The sequence below is a fragment of the Schistocerca serialis genome, chromosome 9 (assembly GCF_023864345.2).
Source record: "Schistocerca serialis cubense isolate TAMUIC-IGC-003099 chromosome 9, iqSchSeri2.2, whole genome shotgun sequence".
Classification (NCBI taxonomy): Eukaryota; Metazoa; Arthropoda; class Insecta; order Orthoptera; family Acrididae; genus Schistocerca; species Schistocerca serialis.
Window position 1 is genome coordinate 209,186,915 of NC_064646.1, and position 16,133 is coordinate 209,203,047.

The 16,133-nt window shown below is 41.5% G+C and overlaps 1 protein-coding gene across 1 annotated transcript in view; it reads left to right on the forward strand.

The window, feature by feature from the left end:
• Positions 1-3,211: 3,211 nt before the first annotated feature.
• The window catches only part of LOC126418502 (odorant receptor Or2-like), a 37,123-nt gene continuing 24,201 nt past the window's right edge, over positions 3,212-16,133 (forward strand). The window contains exons 1-2 of the mRNA XM_050085290.1: positions 3,212-4,017; positions 14,370-14,469. Coding sequence (XP_049941247.1) covers positions 3,212-4,017; positions 14,370-14,469 — 906 coding nt within the window. The remainder of the gene's footprint in view (positions 4,018-14,369; positions 14,470-16,133) is intronic.

Here is a 16,133-nt window from a genome sequence, read left to right on the forward strand (position 1 = left end):
AGAATGGAAAAGAAAATTGAGAATGCGCTAGGTGACGATCAGTTTGGTTTTAGGAAAAGTAAAGGGACGAGAGAGGCAGTTCTGACGTTATGGCTAATAATGGAAGCAAGGCTAAAGAAAAATCAAGACACATTCATAGGATTTGTCGACATGGAAAAAGCGTTCGACAGTATAAAACGGTGCAAGCTGTTCGAGATTCTGAAAAAAGTAGGGGTAAGCTATAGGGAGAGACGGGTCACATACAATATGTACAACAACCAAGAGGGAATAATAAGGGTGGACGATCAAGAACGAAGTGCTCGTATTAAGAAGGGTGTAAGACAAGTCTGTAACCTTTCGCCCCTACTCTTCAATCTGTACATAGAGAAAGCAATGACGGAAATAAAAGAAAGGTTCAGGAGTGGAATAAAAATACAAGGTGAAAGGATATCAATGATACGATTCGCTGATGATATTGCTATCCTGAGTGAAAGTGAAGAAGAATTAAATGATCTGCTGAACGGAATGGACAGTCTAATGAATACACAGTATGGTCTGAGAGTAAATCGGAGAAAGACGAAGGTAATGAGAAGTAGTAGAAATGAGAACAGCGAGAAACTTAACATCAGGATTGGTGGTCACGAAGTCAATGAAGTTAAGGAATTCTGCTACCTAGGCAGTAAAATAACCAATGACGGGCGGAGCAAGGAGGACATCAAAAGCACACTCGCTATGGCAAAAAAGGCATTTCTGGCCAAGAGAAGTCTACTAATATCAAATACCGGCCTTAATTTGAGGAAGAAATTTCTGAGGATGTACGTCTGGAGTACAGCGTTGTATGGTAGTGAAACATGGACTTGGGAAAACCGGAACAGAAGAGAATCGAAGCATTTGAGATGTGGTGCTACAGACGAATGTTGAAAATTAGGTGGACTTATAAGGTAAGGAATGAGGAGGTTCTACGCAGAATCGGAGAGGAAAGGAATATGTGGAAAACACTGATAAGGAGACGGCACTGGATGATAGGGCATCTGCTAAGACGTGAGAGAATGACTTCCATGGTACTAGAGGGAGCGGTAGAGGGCAAAAACTGTAGAGGAAGACAGAGATTGGAATACGTCAAACAAATAATTGAGGACGTAGGTTGCAAGTGCTACTCTGAGATGAAGAGGTTAGCACAGGAAAGGAATTCGTGACGGGCCGCATCAAACCAGTCAGTAGACTGATGACCAAAAAAAAAAAACCCTTCTTCCTGTTTTCATGCTTGGTCTGCGTTTAGTTTTTGACGGGCGGTCAAGCGGGTCATTTTACAACTAAATCTGTCGGGCGGGTGCGATTGGTAATTTGCCCTCTGAATTCACTGAACTGAGCTCAAAATATCTTACTGCAGAAATCCTGCAGGCAAAATTCACTTGCTCACTTTATCAGACACTTTCAGTTGAAATACTTGATTTGTAACAAAAGGATAATTTTCGAGAAATATTAAACATTTCAAATTTTGCGAGAGTCTGAAAATTTAAGTTAAAAAATGTTTCTAGAGGCTGAGGATGGGCTTATGAATCAAGTGGAAAGACTTCACCTCATGTCATTTACCCTTGCAGCTTCGCAGAACTAAACTGCGAAGGGATCAAAAGATAACATATTAAAGTGAAGAGAATATTATACGTGGTGGGTTAGCCTGGCTCCTACAAGGCCCTGCTGTAACCTGCTGTCTTTCTCCTGAGGCTTTTGCCGTAGCAATTGTCACAGCAACAAGAATGCACGAGAAGCTCATCTCCCCTCACATGAAAGTGGAGGAGAATCAGTTGATCACATACTTTCCAATCGCTTTGCTACAACCCTGGGCAGTAGACAGAACGAATGCTTTAGCAGATGGAAATCACCCCTGGATAACTGAGAAAGCGCACAACAAAGACCAATGAAACACAAACTATTGTTTCTGTTGCTGAATTCGGCCTTGGTTCATCGAAATGGAATCCAAACAATAATAACAACATTGAGATTGGATACTGATGTGGACAAAACAAAACAGACGACCAGATAAAGTTAGCATCAATAAACTCATTGAGAATGATACAGCTGTTGATATAGCAGTTTCTCTAGGAAACACCGCAACGAAAACAGAAAATTTCGAAAATTTCAGATATGAGTGGTATTATATAACAATCGGATACTGAAAATTTTTTCCTGCAACAATTATTTTATCCCAGTTCTTACAACACAGACTAAATACACATTATTATTATTATTATTTATTATTATGACAGAGATGAGTTGCTCCTCTAGCGTTTAGTGTACATACAGTATGGCTTTTAACTTAAAAACGGTGTTTGTCTGTTGACTTATAAAACAAATACATTTGTGAGTAACAATTCACGTCGATTAATTCCTGAGACTTGGAGAAATTTAACGTTATTCCCTTCTCTCCCGCATACTTCATGCAGAACCAAACTCATTTTAATTTGTATTTCGTGGCAAGCGTAAACCCAGAAAACAGCCTAGTAAAAAACTTTCGGCATAATAGAGAATCAGCAAAAATAAATAAGAAAAGGCCTTAAAAATGAGTAAAAATAAGTAATTGAGTCTTCACAACGTTATACATTTTTCGTCTATACTACGTTATATTACCAACGTGTTTGTTAAAGTATTTGTCAGATATACTTGACTCTTATAGCTACCGTTAGCACATAGAGGTATTTATCAGAGGACGTGTTTTCCTGTTAAAACGTGAATTACAAACACGGATTTAACTAAAGCTTTAACAAATGGAAGTATTTTCTATATGAAAAGGAGGATGCTTCCAGGAGTACACAAAAGAGAGTTGACAAAGCTAAATATCTTAAACTAACAGTTTATTTAACGCGACCTAAGGACGACGACCAGCTTCAAATATTTAGTTGCATCGATGCACTGCGTTTGTTTATATTACGTAACTCCGACGAGAATAAAAACAGATGATCCTGAATAAACCAGTTACTAAACGCTGCGGTAATATTAGATAATTTAGGACTCATACAGACGTCTTTAGTTATTTACCAGTGGAAGTCATATATATATAGAGGACATGTCAACGGGAGTTACTTGGCGCAGTTAGTGACTTGAGTAGTCATTAGCTTCGTACAGCTTAGGATCTGAAAACATCGTCCATCTACCTAGCTGGTAAAGAGTCATCCGGACCTGGCAGGTCATTTATATTGTTTCGTAACAGCGGGCACTTCGCAGAAGCATCGTGATGCAGAGTGAACAGGAAGACGAGCTAGAAACCCCTCTGTCTTGGGAAGCCAGCGGGCGGTCAGTGCTGAAGCTGAACATTAGGCACCTCTACATTTTCGGGCTGTGGCCGCTGTGCGAGGCCTGGCCCTTCCACCTGTACACGGCTTACGGAGCCGCACTCGGCATCTGGAACACTGCGGAGGGCTTCCTGGCTGTTTGCTTCAGCTGGGGAGACTTGGAGCAGACGACGCTGGTGCTGATGAACACCTTTACGAACGCCAGCGGCCTCGTCAAGATCGTCTTCTTCGCGCGAGACGGTCTGCGCTACAACTCGCTGGCTCGGAGCGTGGACCGGCTGATGTCGCTGCAGAGCGAGGTCTGCTCGCGGGACCCCGCCCTGGCCGCCGTGCTGCGGCGCTCGCGCCAGGGCGCCACGCGCCTCACACTGGGCATGCTTCTCTTCATGTTCTCGCAGTGCTTCGTCTGGTTCCCCATGCCGGTGTTCGCGCACGCGGGCGAGCGGCGGCTGCCGTTCGCCCAGCACCCCTGGGACAACAACACCGGCTACTACGAGCTGTCGTACGCCGTGCAGTGCGTGGCAGGGCTGTGGCTCAGCCAGATCAGCTACGGCATCGACTGCCTGTTCGCGTCCGTCATGCTGCTGGTGGCTGCCCAACTGGAGATCCTGGCGGGGCGAATCGTGGCGCTGGGGAAAGTGGCGAACGCCGCCGGTTGTCGGCCTGACGAATCACTGGCCGCCAATACACGCAGCCAGACGTACAGAGACTTGTGCGTTTGCGTAGAGGCTCATCAAAAGGTCCTCAGGTACGGTGGACGAACGTTGTGATAAGAGGCGAGATATCAATAGGTATCTGACGAGGCTCGTCAAGAATATCTCTCTTGTGGCAGCCTCTTCATCTCAGAATAGAGCTTGCACCAAACGTTCTCAGTTATTTGTTTCAAGTATTCCAATCTTTATTCTCCCCTATAGCTTCTACCGTCTGCTGCTCCATCTAGTAACACGGAAGTTATTCTGTAGTATCTTAACGCATATCCAATCAAACTGCCCTTCTTCTTTGCCGGCCGGGGTGGTCGAGCGGTTGTAGCCGCTACAGTCTGGAACCGCGCGACCGCTACGGTCGTAGGTTCGAATCCTGCCTCGGACATGGATGTGTGTGATGTCCTTAGGTTAGTTAGGTTTAAGTACTTCTGGGTTCTATGGGACTCATGACCTTAGAAGTTAAGTCCCACTGTGCTCGGAGCCATTTGAACCATTTTTCTTGTACGTGTTTTGCGTATCTTCCTTTCTTTACCGATTCCAGTTCACCTAAATTTCAACATCCTACTAAAGCACCACATCTCAAAAACATCCCACACTCCATGATTCACTACCACACAATGCTTGCCTCCAAATATACATTATCAGAAATTTGTCCGTCAGACTGAAAAAATGGTCCAAATGGCTCTGACAGCTATGGGACTTAATATCTGAGGTCATCAGTCCCCTAAAACTAAACTAAGGACGTCACACACATCCGTGCCCGAGGCAGGATTCGCACCTGCGACCGTAGCGGTCGCGCGGTTCCGGACTGAAGCGCCTAGAACCGCTCGGCCACTTCGGCCGGCCGTAAGACTGAGCTGGACATTTGTCATCAGCAGACTTCTATGGGCAAGGAATGTCCTCTTTGCATTTGTTAGTCTGCTTTCTACGTATACCTTGCTTCGTTCGTCACGTGTTATTTTCCTTCATATATAGTAGAATTCCTTAATTTCGTCTACTTCGTAGGCACCGGTTTTGATTTGAAGTTTACAGCTTATCTTGTTTCTGCTACTCCTCACAATCTTTGTCTTTGTTTGCATATCTCCGTTATCATGGAATCTCTTTAGAGTTGTAATTATCAGGATTTATAATTATAAAGTATTTGAGGTCGTGGTGCAGCTTATAATTAAGAGGAGGTCGGTTACTATAGATTTTCGTTTATAACTGATCTGATGATGAAATAATGTTGATGAAAGTGGATTTGACAGTAATTTAATTTATTTAATGTAACTTATACTGGCCCTGAGGTACTCATTTGACTTTTCCTTCCATTCAACATAACTGAGAACTCTTCTTCACTTTCACAGACTGCAGGCTCAGCAGCTCGTGGTCAAGTGGCTATCGTTGCTACCTTTGGATCATGGGGTCCCAGGTTCGATTCCTTGCCAGGTTAGGGAGTTTCTCAGCCAGGGGACTGGGTGCTCGTGTTGTCATCATCATTCGTAAAAGTGGCTAGATTGGACCGTCAACAGATTGGGAATTTCTCTTGGTGCTGACGCCCGCGCAGTTGAGCGCCCCACGAAACAAACATCAGTGATGACAGGAGGGCCAGCAGTGAATCTTATCATTAGTATCCTTTGATCCTCAGTTTTTAATCCTACTTTTCAACCTTTATTTTATTTCTGTATTTTCTTATTCGATTTATAGGTTTTAATAGTAGCAGCGAAAGAGCAGAATTTCTCTCCATCTGCATAACGGACATCTTGCAAAATTTTGCATCGTTTATCAGCTATGAACCGAAAATAATAATACTGTTTAGGATAATGTGTACCTTATTGTACGGATTACAACACGCTACAGACTATAAGCAGCACCTTAATTTTGAAGCAATTTTTTTAAACAACATTTTTACTATTTTTATTATTAGACTGCAAAGCCACACTAAAAAAACTCTTAGATTGTAAAACCGAAATTGCCTTTAAAATCCCTAAAAACTGTCATCTGAACTTTCTTCTTCTTCCTCTTCGTCGTCATAGTTGTCTGTTTTAATATAAGACGGTCTTCACGGCCATCGATAGCGTTACTTATGTCACACTTTTGTAAAGATGTAAGAATAATGTCCTCTCTTACTCTACACCACGACTGCCTTATCCACTGACACTTTTGTTTGATTGTAGGTCGTTTTAGAGCTCCCTTCGGCGTGAATACATGCTGGATTTCATACATTTTCTCCACTCCTCTTTCATATAAACCATAAACAGTTTATTTATCGATACATCAAGAAGCTGCAATTATGAAATAAGTTCTCCAGTAATGGCAGCAAACTGTATTTTCCTGTCTCAGTTTCTCTTTCACAGAACTATTCAAGTGACTACTAAACTTATGGAGAAGAAATAAAAACTTAGAGGTTTGCCGATGACATTGTAATTCGGTCAGAGACAGCAAAGGACTTGGAAGAGCAGTTGAACGAAATGGACAGTGTCTTGAAAGGAGGGTATAAGATGAACATCAACAAAAGCAAAACGAGGATAATGGAATGTAGTCGAATTAAGTCGGGTGATGCTGAGGGAATTAGATTAGGAAATGAGAGACTTACAGTAGTAAAGGAGTTTCGCAATTTGTGGAGCAAAATAACTGATGATGGTCGAAGTAGAGAGGATATAAAATGTAGATTGGCAATGGCAAGGAAAGTGTTTCTGAAGAAGAAAAATTTGTTAACATCGAGTATAGATTTAAATGTCAGGAAGTCGTTTCTGAAACTATTTGTATGCAGTGTAGCCATGTATGGAAGTGAAATGTGGACGATAAATAGTTTAGACAAGAAGAGAATAGAAGCTTTCGAAATGTGGTGCTACAGAAGAATGCTGAAGATTAGATGGGTAGATCACATAATTAATGAGGAGGTATTGAATAGAATTGGGGAGAAGAGGAGCTTGTGGCATAACTTGACTAGACGAAGGGGTCGGTTGGTAGGACATGTTCTGAGGCATCGAGGGATCACCAATTTAGTATTGGAGGGCAGCGTGGAGGGTAAAAGTCGTAGAGGGAGACCAAGAGATGAATACACTAAGCAGTTTCAGAAGGATGTAGGTTGCAGTAGGTACTGGGAGATGATGAAGCTAGCACATGATAGAGTAGCATGGAGAGCTGCATCAAACCAGTCTCAGGACTGAAGACCACAACAACAACAACTAAACTGATCTAGCACAAGAAGTGAACTCTTCTTCAATAAAGCACCTTTCCTTTTTTCCCACTCTCTGATAATCCGTAATTTCATTGGTATGCAACCCTTGTTATACAGGTGAACAACACCACCTGGCGGTATTTCAGAAGGTTTTAACACTGTTTTGTGCTTGAAAATAAACATTGGATGAAGTTTAGCAAAGTCAGCACAACATGAAAGAACAACAGTGTAGTGTATTTTTTCGCGTACACTTATTTTTGTGGTTAGAGTTTCAGCACCTTTCATGCAAACGTTTCCGTTACTCGTCACATCAAATGTCTGAGGAGTTTCGTCCATATTCGCTATTTGTCTTTCTTCCACACTGGTTTCCTTTTGATATTGATTAATAAAGCGATGGAAATATATTATTTTCTCTTCGTACTCTTGTGGTATTTTCTAACGTATTTTGTCTTTGGTTCGTATGCTAAGTCCGTGACTCTTTATAAACACGTAGCACCAACCAACTCCATCCTTAAAGTCTGTTAAGTTCTACTGTAACGGTAGCTTACGAGCGTGTATTTGAATCATTTTTGTATTAATTCCAGCACCATTTTGACGATATTCTTGAATGCATTCCAATATGTCATTTTCTAGTTTAGGCTATTTTTCATCGAGTCCTCTATTTGCTCGTTTAGTCTTCCTCACTTATTTCAATTCTTCCGCCAGTGGGGAATCATTTTTTTCTATTGTTAGAGGGTCGAAATGCCGCTCAGCTGCTCTGTTTCCATGTTCTTCTACATTATGCTACTACTTTCAGTTTAAAGCCTGCATCATTTGAATACCCTACATTTTTTCCATTATGTAACTAGCTACTAACTCTGTTTCATATAGCACAAATCACTTTCTAATCTGCTTTTGCTGGCGAAGTGGATAGCAGTGACACATCATTGGCTAGACAGTGACCTTAGTTTATGAGGGCAGGGTGCGAGGGAGAAAGTGATAGTAACCTTGTGAATCCCCACAATTCAAGTTCGTCAAACATCGCAACTCATGTTCGTCGCATCGGTGCACTGCCAGTTGAATCCACTGTTGCTAGATAGAGATAGGTTCCCCGCGCCATGGAACATATGGTCATTTTTTTGAATAGAGGGAATTTTAAATCAAACGCTGGACATTTTTGTATTGTTTTCGAGTATGAGAGGCACGTAAATTTGGAGCCAAGTTTTCGAAGAAAAAAACGCGTCTTATAGCCCGTAAAATACGGTGCGTGGTTGTGCAGCATTGGGAATAGAAGATAACCGGAGAAGACTCTGTGTATTTTTGAGCATTTGTAGAATACACTCGTATAGAATACACTCGTACTAATTCAACGTTGCTGAACGACTTATTATGCATTACAGGTTGTCGCAAGTTTTTATTACCATGTTCCCTTACATTCTGGTTTAAATTTTGTTATTAAGAAGTTGCGGCGCAATATTGCCGACATAGACTGTTTGCTTTACAGTATCAACAAAGTTGACCAAAAATTCACTAGTTGATATACCCTCACACCAAACAATGTAAGCCACCAAGCAACACATTTGGATTGTCAAAATGTTATCTGAATTAAGTTTAGTGATAATCTAGCTCACACAACACTGCTTTATTCAATTCCGTTTAATATTCATTCGATTAATTTTAATCTCAGGCAACGCGCCTTTACAGTAGTTTTCCCTACTACTTTTCAGCGCATTTCTACAAAATTTTCATGCTTGTTGTAATGTTCAGCCCATTCACATACGACGGTGAGTTCATTCTCTATTGCCCAAAAACTCAGTGTTAGTTTTCTACCTCCCACCGTGTAGCTCATGATACACTAGTCCTTGAAAAACAGTGTGCTGCGATTTTTTACTGTTCGACCCACTCTTGTAGTGTACGTTGCGAAATTTGGTGGAATTCAGATTTCTAAAGCCTCTAAGTTCTTAATGTGACGAGTTTTAGTTGCTAACATAGGTTGCCTTATTTTTTTCCTAGCATGTGCCATATCTTCACGGGCTCGCCATGTTATTCATGTACCCATCGGGTCTTCGTCAAATGTTATCACATGTCAAAATGTGAGGACGTTTTCGAAATGTTTAGGAATCGTGTACTGGAGGCAATACTTGCCTATCAGCCCAGTATTCACCTCGTCGGATGTGAGAAACCGCCTAAAAACCACATCCAGGTTGACCATTATACCGGTCCTCGTCGTTAATCCGCCGGGCGGATTCAAGCTCGTATTAGCGCTTCTCCCCGAATCCCGGAAGCGCTGTTGTTAACGCGTGCTGCTATCCGAGCTGTTTTTTTTTTTTTTTTTCATAATCCGTAATACTTTCTGAACAGTTTCGACAAAGTCTGTGAGACTCAGTGTCTGCAATGGTGGGCGACTGTTAGCCCTACATGTCGATAACTCCACCAGCCCTGTGCACCTGGGACACTGCTTCCCTCACTGACCTCATTTGATAAAAACAGGAGCTACGAGAATCTGATAATTTGGTCCATGCTTGCATATATACAGGGTGTTTCAATGTTGATGTTACACACTTGTAGATACTGTAGAGGCTACTTAATAGATCAAGCTCCACTTGGGAACCCATGTCCAGAAACGTCATCCACCGACGCGGCAGTGATTCAAAGTTGCAGGTGCCGGCACCTGTAAATGTATGTATCTACAAGGTACTTCTGTGATTATGTTACAAACTTTCAAGGATGGTGAATCAGAATAAATATATCAGTTTGATGTGAAGTTACGTGTACCGGAAACGAACGACTAGAAAGTTTGAAGTGAGAACCGTTCTGATATCTCTTATGTTGAATACATTTACTGGTACTTATGTTGCTAAGATCGTAGGGTATCCAACTTTCAGTGGTGGTGGTATGAACCAAGACGAGAAAAAATGTCTAGTAAACATATTTTCTAAAGTGCGTCCCTTCATTAAAGTAGCTGTGTTACACATTACCGAAGATGAACAAATGCTCCTAGCTCCACAGATATACATTCTGGAGGCCATGTTTACTTTACGTTTTTTCTTGTCTTGGTCGATACTACCACTTCTGGAAGTTGCATTCCCTATAGTCTTTACAACAATAGTAAAGGTACGTGCATTCCACTGTCAGAGGTATCAGAACGATTTTCATTTATAGCTTTCGACTCGTTTGATTACGCAACAGGACTCTTACCTCAAATTGATACATTTACTGGTCTCCATCACCCTTGAAAGTTTGTAACATCATCAGGAATCACCCTATACATACGTACATTTACAGTGGCCGGCACCTACAACTTTTACACTCTGTAGCGTCGTTGGATGACGTCTTCGGACACGGGTTCCTATATAAAACTCCCTGCACTAAGTCACCTCTATAGTCCCTAGAGTGTGTAACATGAATTCTGAAACACCATGCGTATGACGAAACCAACGCTTTATTTCATTTTATGATAAAGAGTGATTATTGTAAATTCCATGCTAGTACATAACGGAACAAAATTGCCCCCGTCGGACAAAAGGTGACCCATTTGCTCTTCTGATCTCGGCAGTGAAACCTATACAAGTCGGGCCCCTCTTTTAGAGATGATCGTCTGGATCATCAAAGAGGAACTACTTGCAGTTATTGTATGCACTTAATACATATAGCACTTAAAAAAGTGTCAGATGTTCCTGCATAAACTAGGATCGGTCAAGGCTAGAAGAGAAATTCATGTATTTTATGCGCGGTAACCAATACCATTTGAGATATGAGCACGTTTACTAATGACGAGCAATGTGCAGTAAAATTATGTGGCGTAGACCGTCTTACTGTTGCAGTTCATCGCCAATGTCCGAGTGGCCGTAATTTCCACGACACTATTGGTGGTGATGACATCAGTCGTAGCAGTACAGCGATCTGCTCAGTCAGGCAACTGAGGTTGCGCTGCTCATGCACTACGTTAGTAGCACACGATTAGGGATTCCGATTAGTGTGAAAAAACTCTGCTGTAAACAACGCAACGAAGGCCTACTACTACGAGGGAAAGGCAGATGTGGTGATCTGCAGATGGCAGTAACCGTCAGTAGTCCACCGCATGACGCAAGACACCCACAAGCCCTTCCATCTGTAATAATCTCAGCCGGTTGTTCCAGTGAGTTGTAGATTCTGGATCATTCGCACCAACGGGCGACGGTAGGAGTCGCGCAGTTTGCACACGTGATTCATTGTGAAGAATGGCTGAAATACGCTTCAGGACGCATGGTAACCACGTGCAGCGCTGCCTATAACTTCAACACATATGAGATTGAGAGGACAAATTGGTCCATATCTCACCAGTGCTAAACTGCTTTTTATGTCCTTCTTGATCCGTCCGTCATTGGCAATATTCTGCCTAGATGGTACAGTTCCTTAACTCCAACTACTTCGTGACCATCATTCCTCGCTGTTCTCATTTCTGCTACTTATCGTAAGTTTCATCTTTCTTCGATTTACTCTCAATACATGTTCTGTACTCATTAGATTGTTGCTTCCAGCCAGAAGATCATGTAATTTCTCTTCACTTTCACTCGGGATAGCAATGCCACCAAGGAATACTATCATTGATATTCTTGCACTCTTGAATTTTAATTCCATTCCTGAAACTTTCTTTTATTTCTATCACTGCTTCTTCGATGTTCAGATTGAACAGTAGGGACGAAAGACAAAAGCCCTGTCGTATGCCATTTTTAATCCGAGGACTTCGCTCTTGGTCGTCCACTCTTATTATTCCCTCTGGGCTCTTGTACATAGTGTATATTACCCATCTCTGCCTGTAGCTTACCCCTATCTTTCTCACGATTTCGAACATCTTGCATCTTTTTACATTCTAGAACGCTTTTTCCAAGTCTAAAAATTCTTTTAAACTGTCGATTTTTCTGTAGTATACCTTCCATTATCAACCGAAACGTAAGAATTGCCTTTCTGGTGACTTTACCTTTCTTGAAGCCGAACTGATCCTCATGTACCACATCCTCAGTTTTCTTTTTCATTCATTTGATTATTATTCTTGTCAAAACCTTGGACGCATCAGCTGTTAATCCGATTGTGCGATAGTCCTCACAAACGTCAGCTCTTATGTCGACGATATTTCTCCGAAAATCAGATGGTATGTCACCAGACTCATACATTCTACACACCAACGTGAACAGTTGTTTTGTTGCCACTTTCACCAATGATTTTAGAAATTCTGATTGAATGCTATCTATTTCTTCTGCCTTATTTGATCTTAAGTCCTCCAAAGCTCCCTTAAATTCTGACTGTAACACTGGCTCCCGTCTCTCTTCTAAGTCGACTCCTGTTTCATCTTCTATCACATCAGACAAATCTTCCCTTTCAAAGAGACCTTCAATGTACTCTATCCACCTATCCGTTTCTTCCCTGCATTTAACACTGGAATTTCAGTTGCACTCTTAATGTTACCAGCCCTGCTTTTTTTGTCATCGAAGGTCGTTTTGACTTTCCTGCATGCTTAGTCAGTCCTTAAGACAACCATTTCTTTTTAAATTTATGCACAGTTTTCATGTAGCCATTTCGTCTTAGCTTCCATGTACTTCTTGTTTATTTCATTCTTCAGCCACTTGTATTTCTGTTTCGTTAAATTTCCCGAAACATTTTTGTATTTCCTCCTTTAATCGATCAACCGATGTTTTTATTCTGTTACCAGTGGTTTCTCGCAGCTACCATCTTTGTACCTATGCTTTTCATTTCAACTTCCGTGATTGCCCTTTTTAGAGACTTCCATTCCTCTTAAACTATATGCGTACTTTGCTATTCTAAATTGCTGTATCTACAGGCTTAGAGAACTTCAAGCATGTTTCGTCATTCCTTAGTATTTCTGTGTCCCACGACTTCGAATACTGATTCTTCCTGACTAAGCTCTTAAACTTCAACCTACTGTTCCTCACTACTACATTGTAATCTGAGTCTATATCTGCTCCTGGGTAAGCATTACAATACAGTGTCTGATTTTGGAATCTCTACCTAACCATGATTTAAGGTAACTGAAGTCTTCCTGTATCACAAGGCCTTTTCGAAGTATACCTCTTCCTCTTGTGATTATTGAACAGAGTATTCGCTACTACAGAACTCAGGTAACCTTTCTCCTCTTTCATTCTTTGCTCCTAGCTGATATTCTCTTGTAACCTGTTCTTCTACACCTTCTCCTACAATTGCATTCCAGTCCCCAATGACTATTGTATCTTCAAGTCGTTTTACATTCTACATTACCTTCTCAATATCTTCATATACTTTCTCTTCATCTTCTGCTTGTGACGTCGGCATATATATCTGTACTATCGTTGTCGGTGTTGAGTTGCTGTCGCTCTGATCAGAACCACTCCATCACAGAACTGTTCACAGTAACTCACTCTCTGCCTTACCTTCCTAATCATAGCGAATCCTCCTAACATTATAATTTTTTTTTTGACGCTGTTGATATTACCCTATGCGTATCAGACCAGAAATTGTTGTCTCTTTCCCCTCCTGGAGATCCGAATGGGGGACTATTCGGAAATATTTTGCAATGGAGAGATTATCATGATACTTTTTCAATCACAGGTTACATATCCTGTAGGTACACATTGTGTGTCATCAGTGCTGTGGTTTAGATTATCTTTTGCAGCCTCATGCATTTGATCTTCGCTGATTCTTTCGCCTTTAGGGGCAGTTCAACATTCCAAGGACAAGTTAGTGCCCTGAACCTCTGTTTGCTCCTCCTCCTCTTTGACAAGGCCATTGTCAGAATGAGGGTGACTTCTTACGCCAGTTGTCTTCGGCCGCCAATGCTGATTATTAGTCAAATTTTAAGCGGTGGTGGGTTTTGAGCCAGCACGATGCCTATTTGATTACCAACCGAAGACGCTACCCCTATACCACGGCTGTATACAGTATTTCAATACGCTACCATAAATATTACGTCATCCAGTTTTGTTCATTGAATATCTTAATCTGTTTGCTTTTCAGTTTTCGGAAATTTGTTTTATATCTTTCCTAACCGTATCTGAGAATGATTTTTGGTTATCACTTGCGCAAGGTTTTGTTGGCAGTGTATATAATTCAAGATATCAGCAGGTGTTTTACTTTTATGAAGTTACAGGCACTTGGTGCTAATGTAACGTATTTTAGCTGTAGATGGTAGTTTCCAGAAGAGGAATTTTCAGAAATAGGAATAGTAACAGACCCCATTGCTACAAACATCGACAGTTGACGAGAAATTTATTTCCCTTCCAGGTTCGTCACCCATTTGGAAAACACCATGAGCCCCATCGCAATGACGCAGTTTGTCTGCAGCGTCCTCGTTGCGTGTTCGTCATTATTTCAAGCCACATATGTAAGTGACAAACTTCAGTTTCTGAATATTTCGTGGTGTTTGTTGCACTTGAGTTGTAAGTATTTAATAATGCATCTAATGTTCACGGTGTGTAAGGTCACTGGCACGAAATTGAGCGATTCGTATAATGATGATAGATTCTAGTAAAGCTAGTAATTCTAAACCTGGTTGACTAGACGTCACATACCCCAGATCCTGGCTCGTGGTTTCCTGCGGGAATTTCGTTATTCCGTCATGATACCGCCTTAAATACAGAACAGCATAAAATGATAAGATTTGTTATTACGTCTAGAGTTGACTTTTTAGAGCTGTACTTTCCCTGCTGACATTTGAAGAGGCTTATGGCATAATCTTGTAAGTCAGATTTTGACGAATATGAGTGAAGGACTGTGCTATGTAGCACAGACTGCCGTCTTTTGGTTGCCACAATGATGTATATCCTTCTATGCACAATAACTACACAGATATCGCCACATGTTTGAAGATGAAATGGGGATATGCTACATGTTATGGCAATGCGATGTTAGTCGGACTTGCGCAACAATGCCATGAAGCAAAAACAGATTTTCTGTTTACATGCTACGGCAAAGTGAAACAAGAATGACCTGCATAACAATGGCATGAATCAAAATCAGATTTCCTGTTCCACCACAAGGAAGTTATCCGTTACTGACAAGTAGTAAAGGCTACTCCAATCAGACGCAAATGATGTTTATTGCATTACCCGGATTTAGGTCACTACGTGCCATCGTCAATAGAAACACTTGTACATCCGCATATTCTCAACTGGACTTTATATGTCCAAGGTTGAGTCTTCCATTCAGCTCTGACACGCCAAGTCACTACAGACCCTCACTCAGGAGAATATACTATCTTCTTAATACATGTTAGTTTTTTCTGGAAATTAATGAATAAAAGTGTGCCACATGTATCGAATCAACATACGCAACAGCTCAATATTAATGGTAGTAATCTGCCGTGGAATCTTTTAACACATAAAGACAAATAGTATTTCATCCCTTAATAGAATAATAGTCCATGGCCATTTTAACAAATACTTCACCACAAACAATCTACTCGACGTATATCAATCAGGCTTCCGCAAATCTCGTAGCGCTACATGTACTTTAATGAAACAAGAGAGGATCTAAAGTCAGCAGTGGACGAACAAGAGGTGACTGCAATATGCTTCTCAGATTTTAGTAATGCCTCTGGTAACGTTGACTTCAAATTTTACTTGTCTATCGTAGAGGTTTAAACTTGTTTCCATGGGCACTTAAACGGTTCCGCTCGTTCCTGATGTCTCACTAACAATGCGTCACGTCTGGGTCCTTCTACCACAGCTACGCCGCACGAATTTTATTCGGATCTGGCTCACCTCCCTGTCTCGCAAGCTGGCATTCTGCACACTGAGCCGTATGTACAGGTCGATGTGTCCATATCCCTGGGATAATTTTATTCATACATATTTAAAAAAAACTGCCGGTGAGACCGAGCGGTTCTAGGCGCCTCAGTCTGGAACCGCGCGACCGCAACGACCGCAGGTTCGAATCCTGCGTCGGACATGGATGTGTGTGATGGCTCTAGGATAGTTAGGTTTAAGTAGTTCTAAGTTCTAGGTGACTGATAACCTCAGATGTTAAGTCCCATAGCGCTCAGAGCCA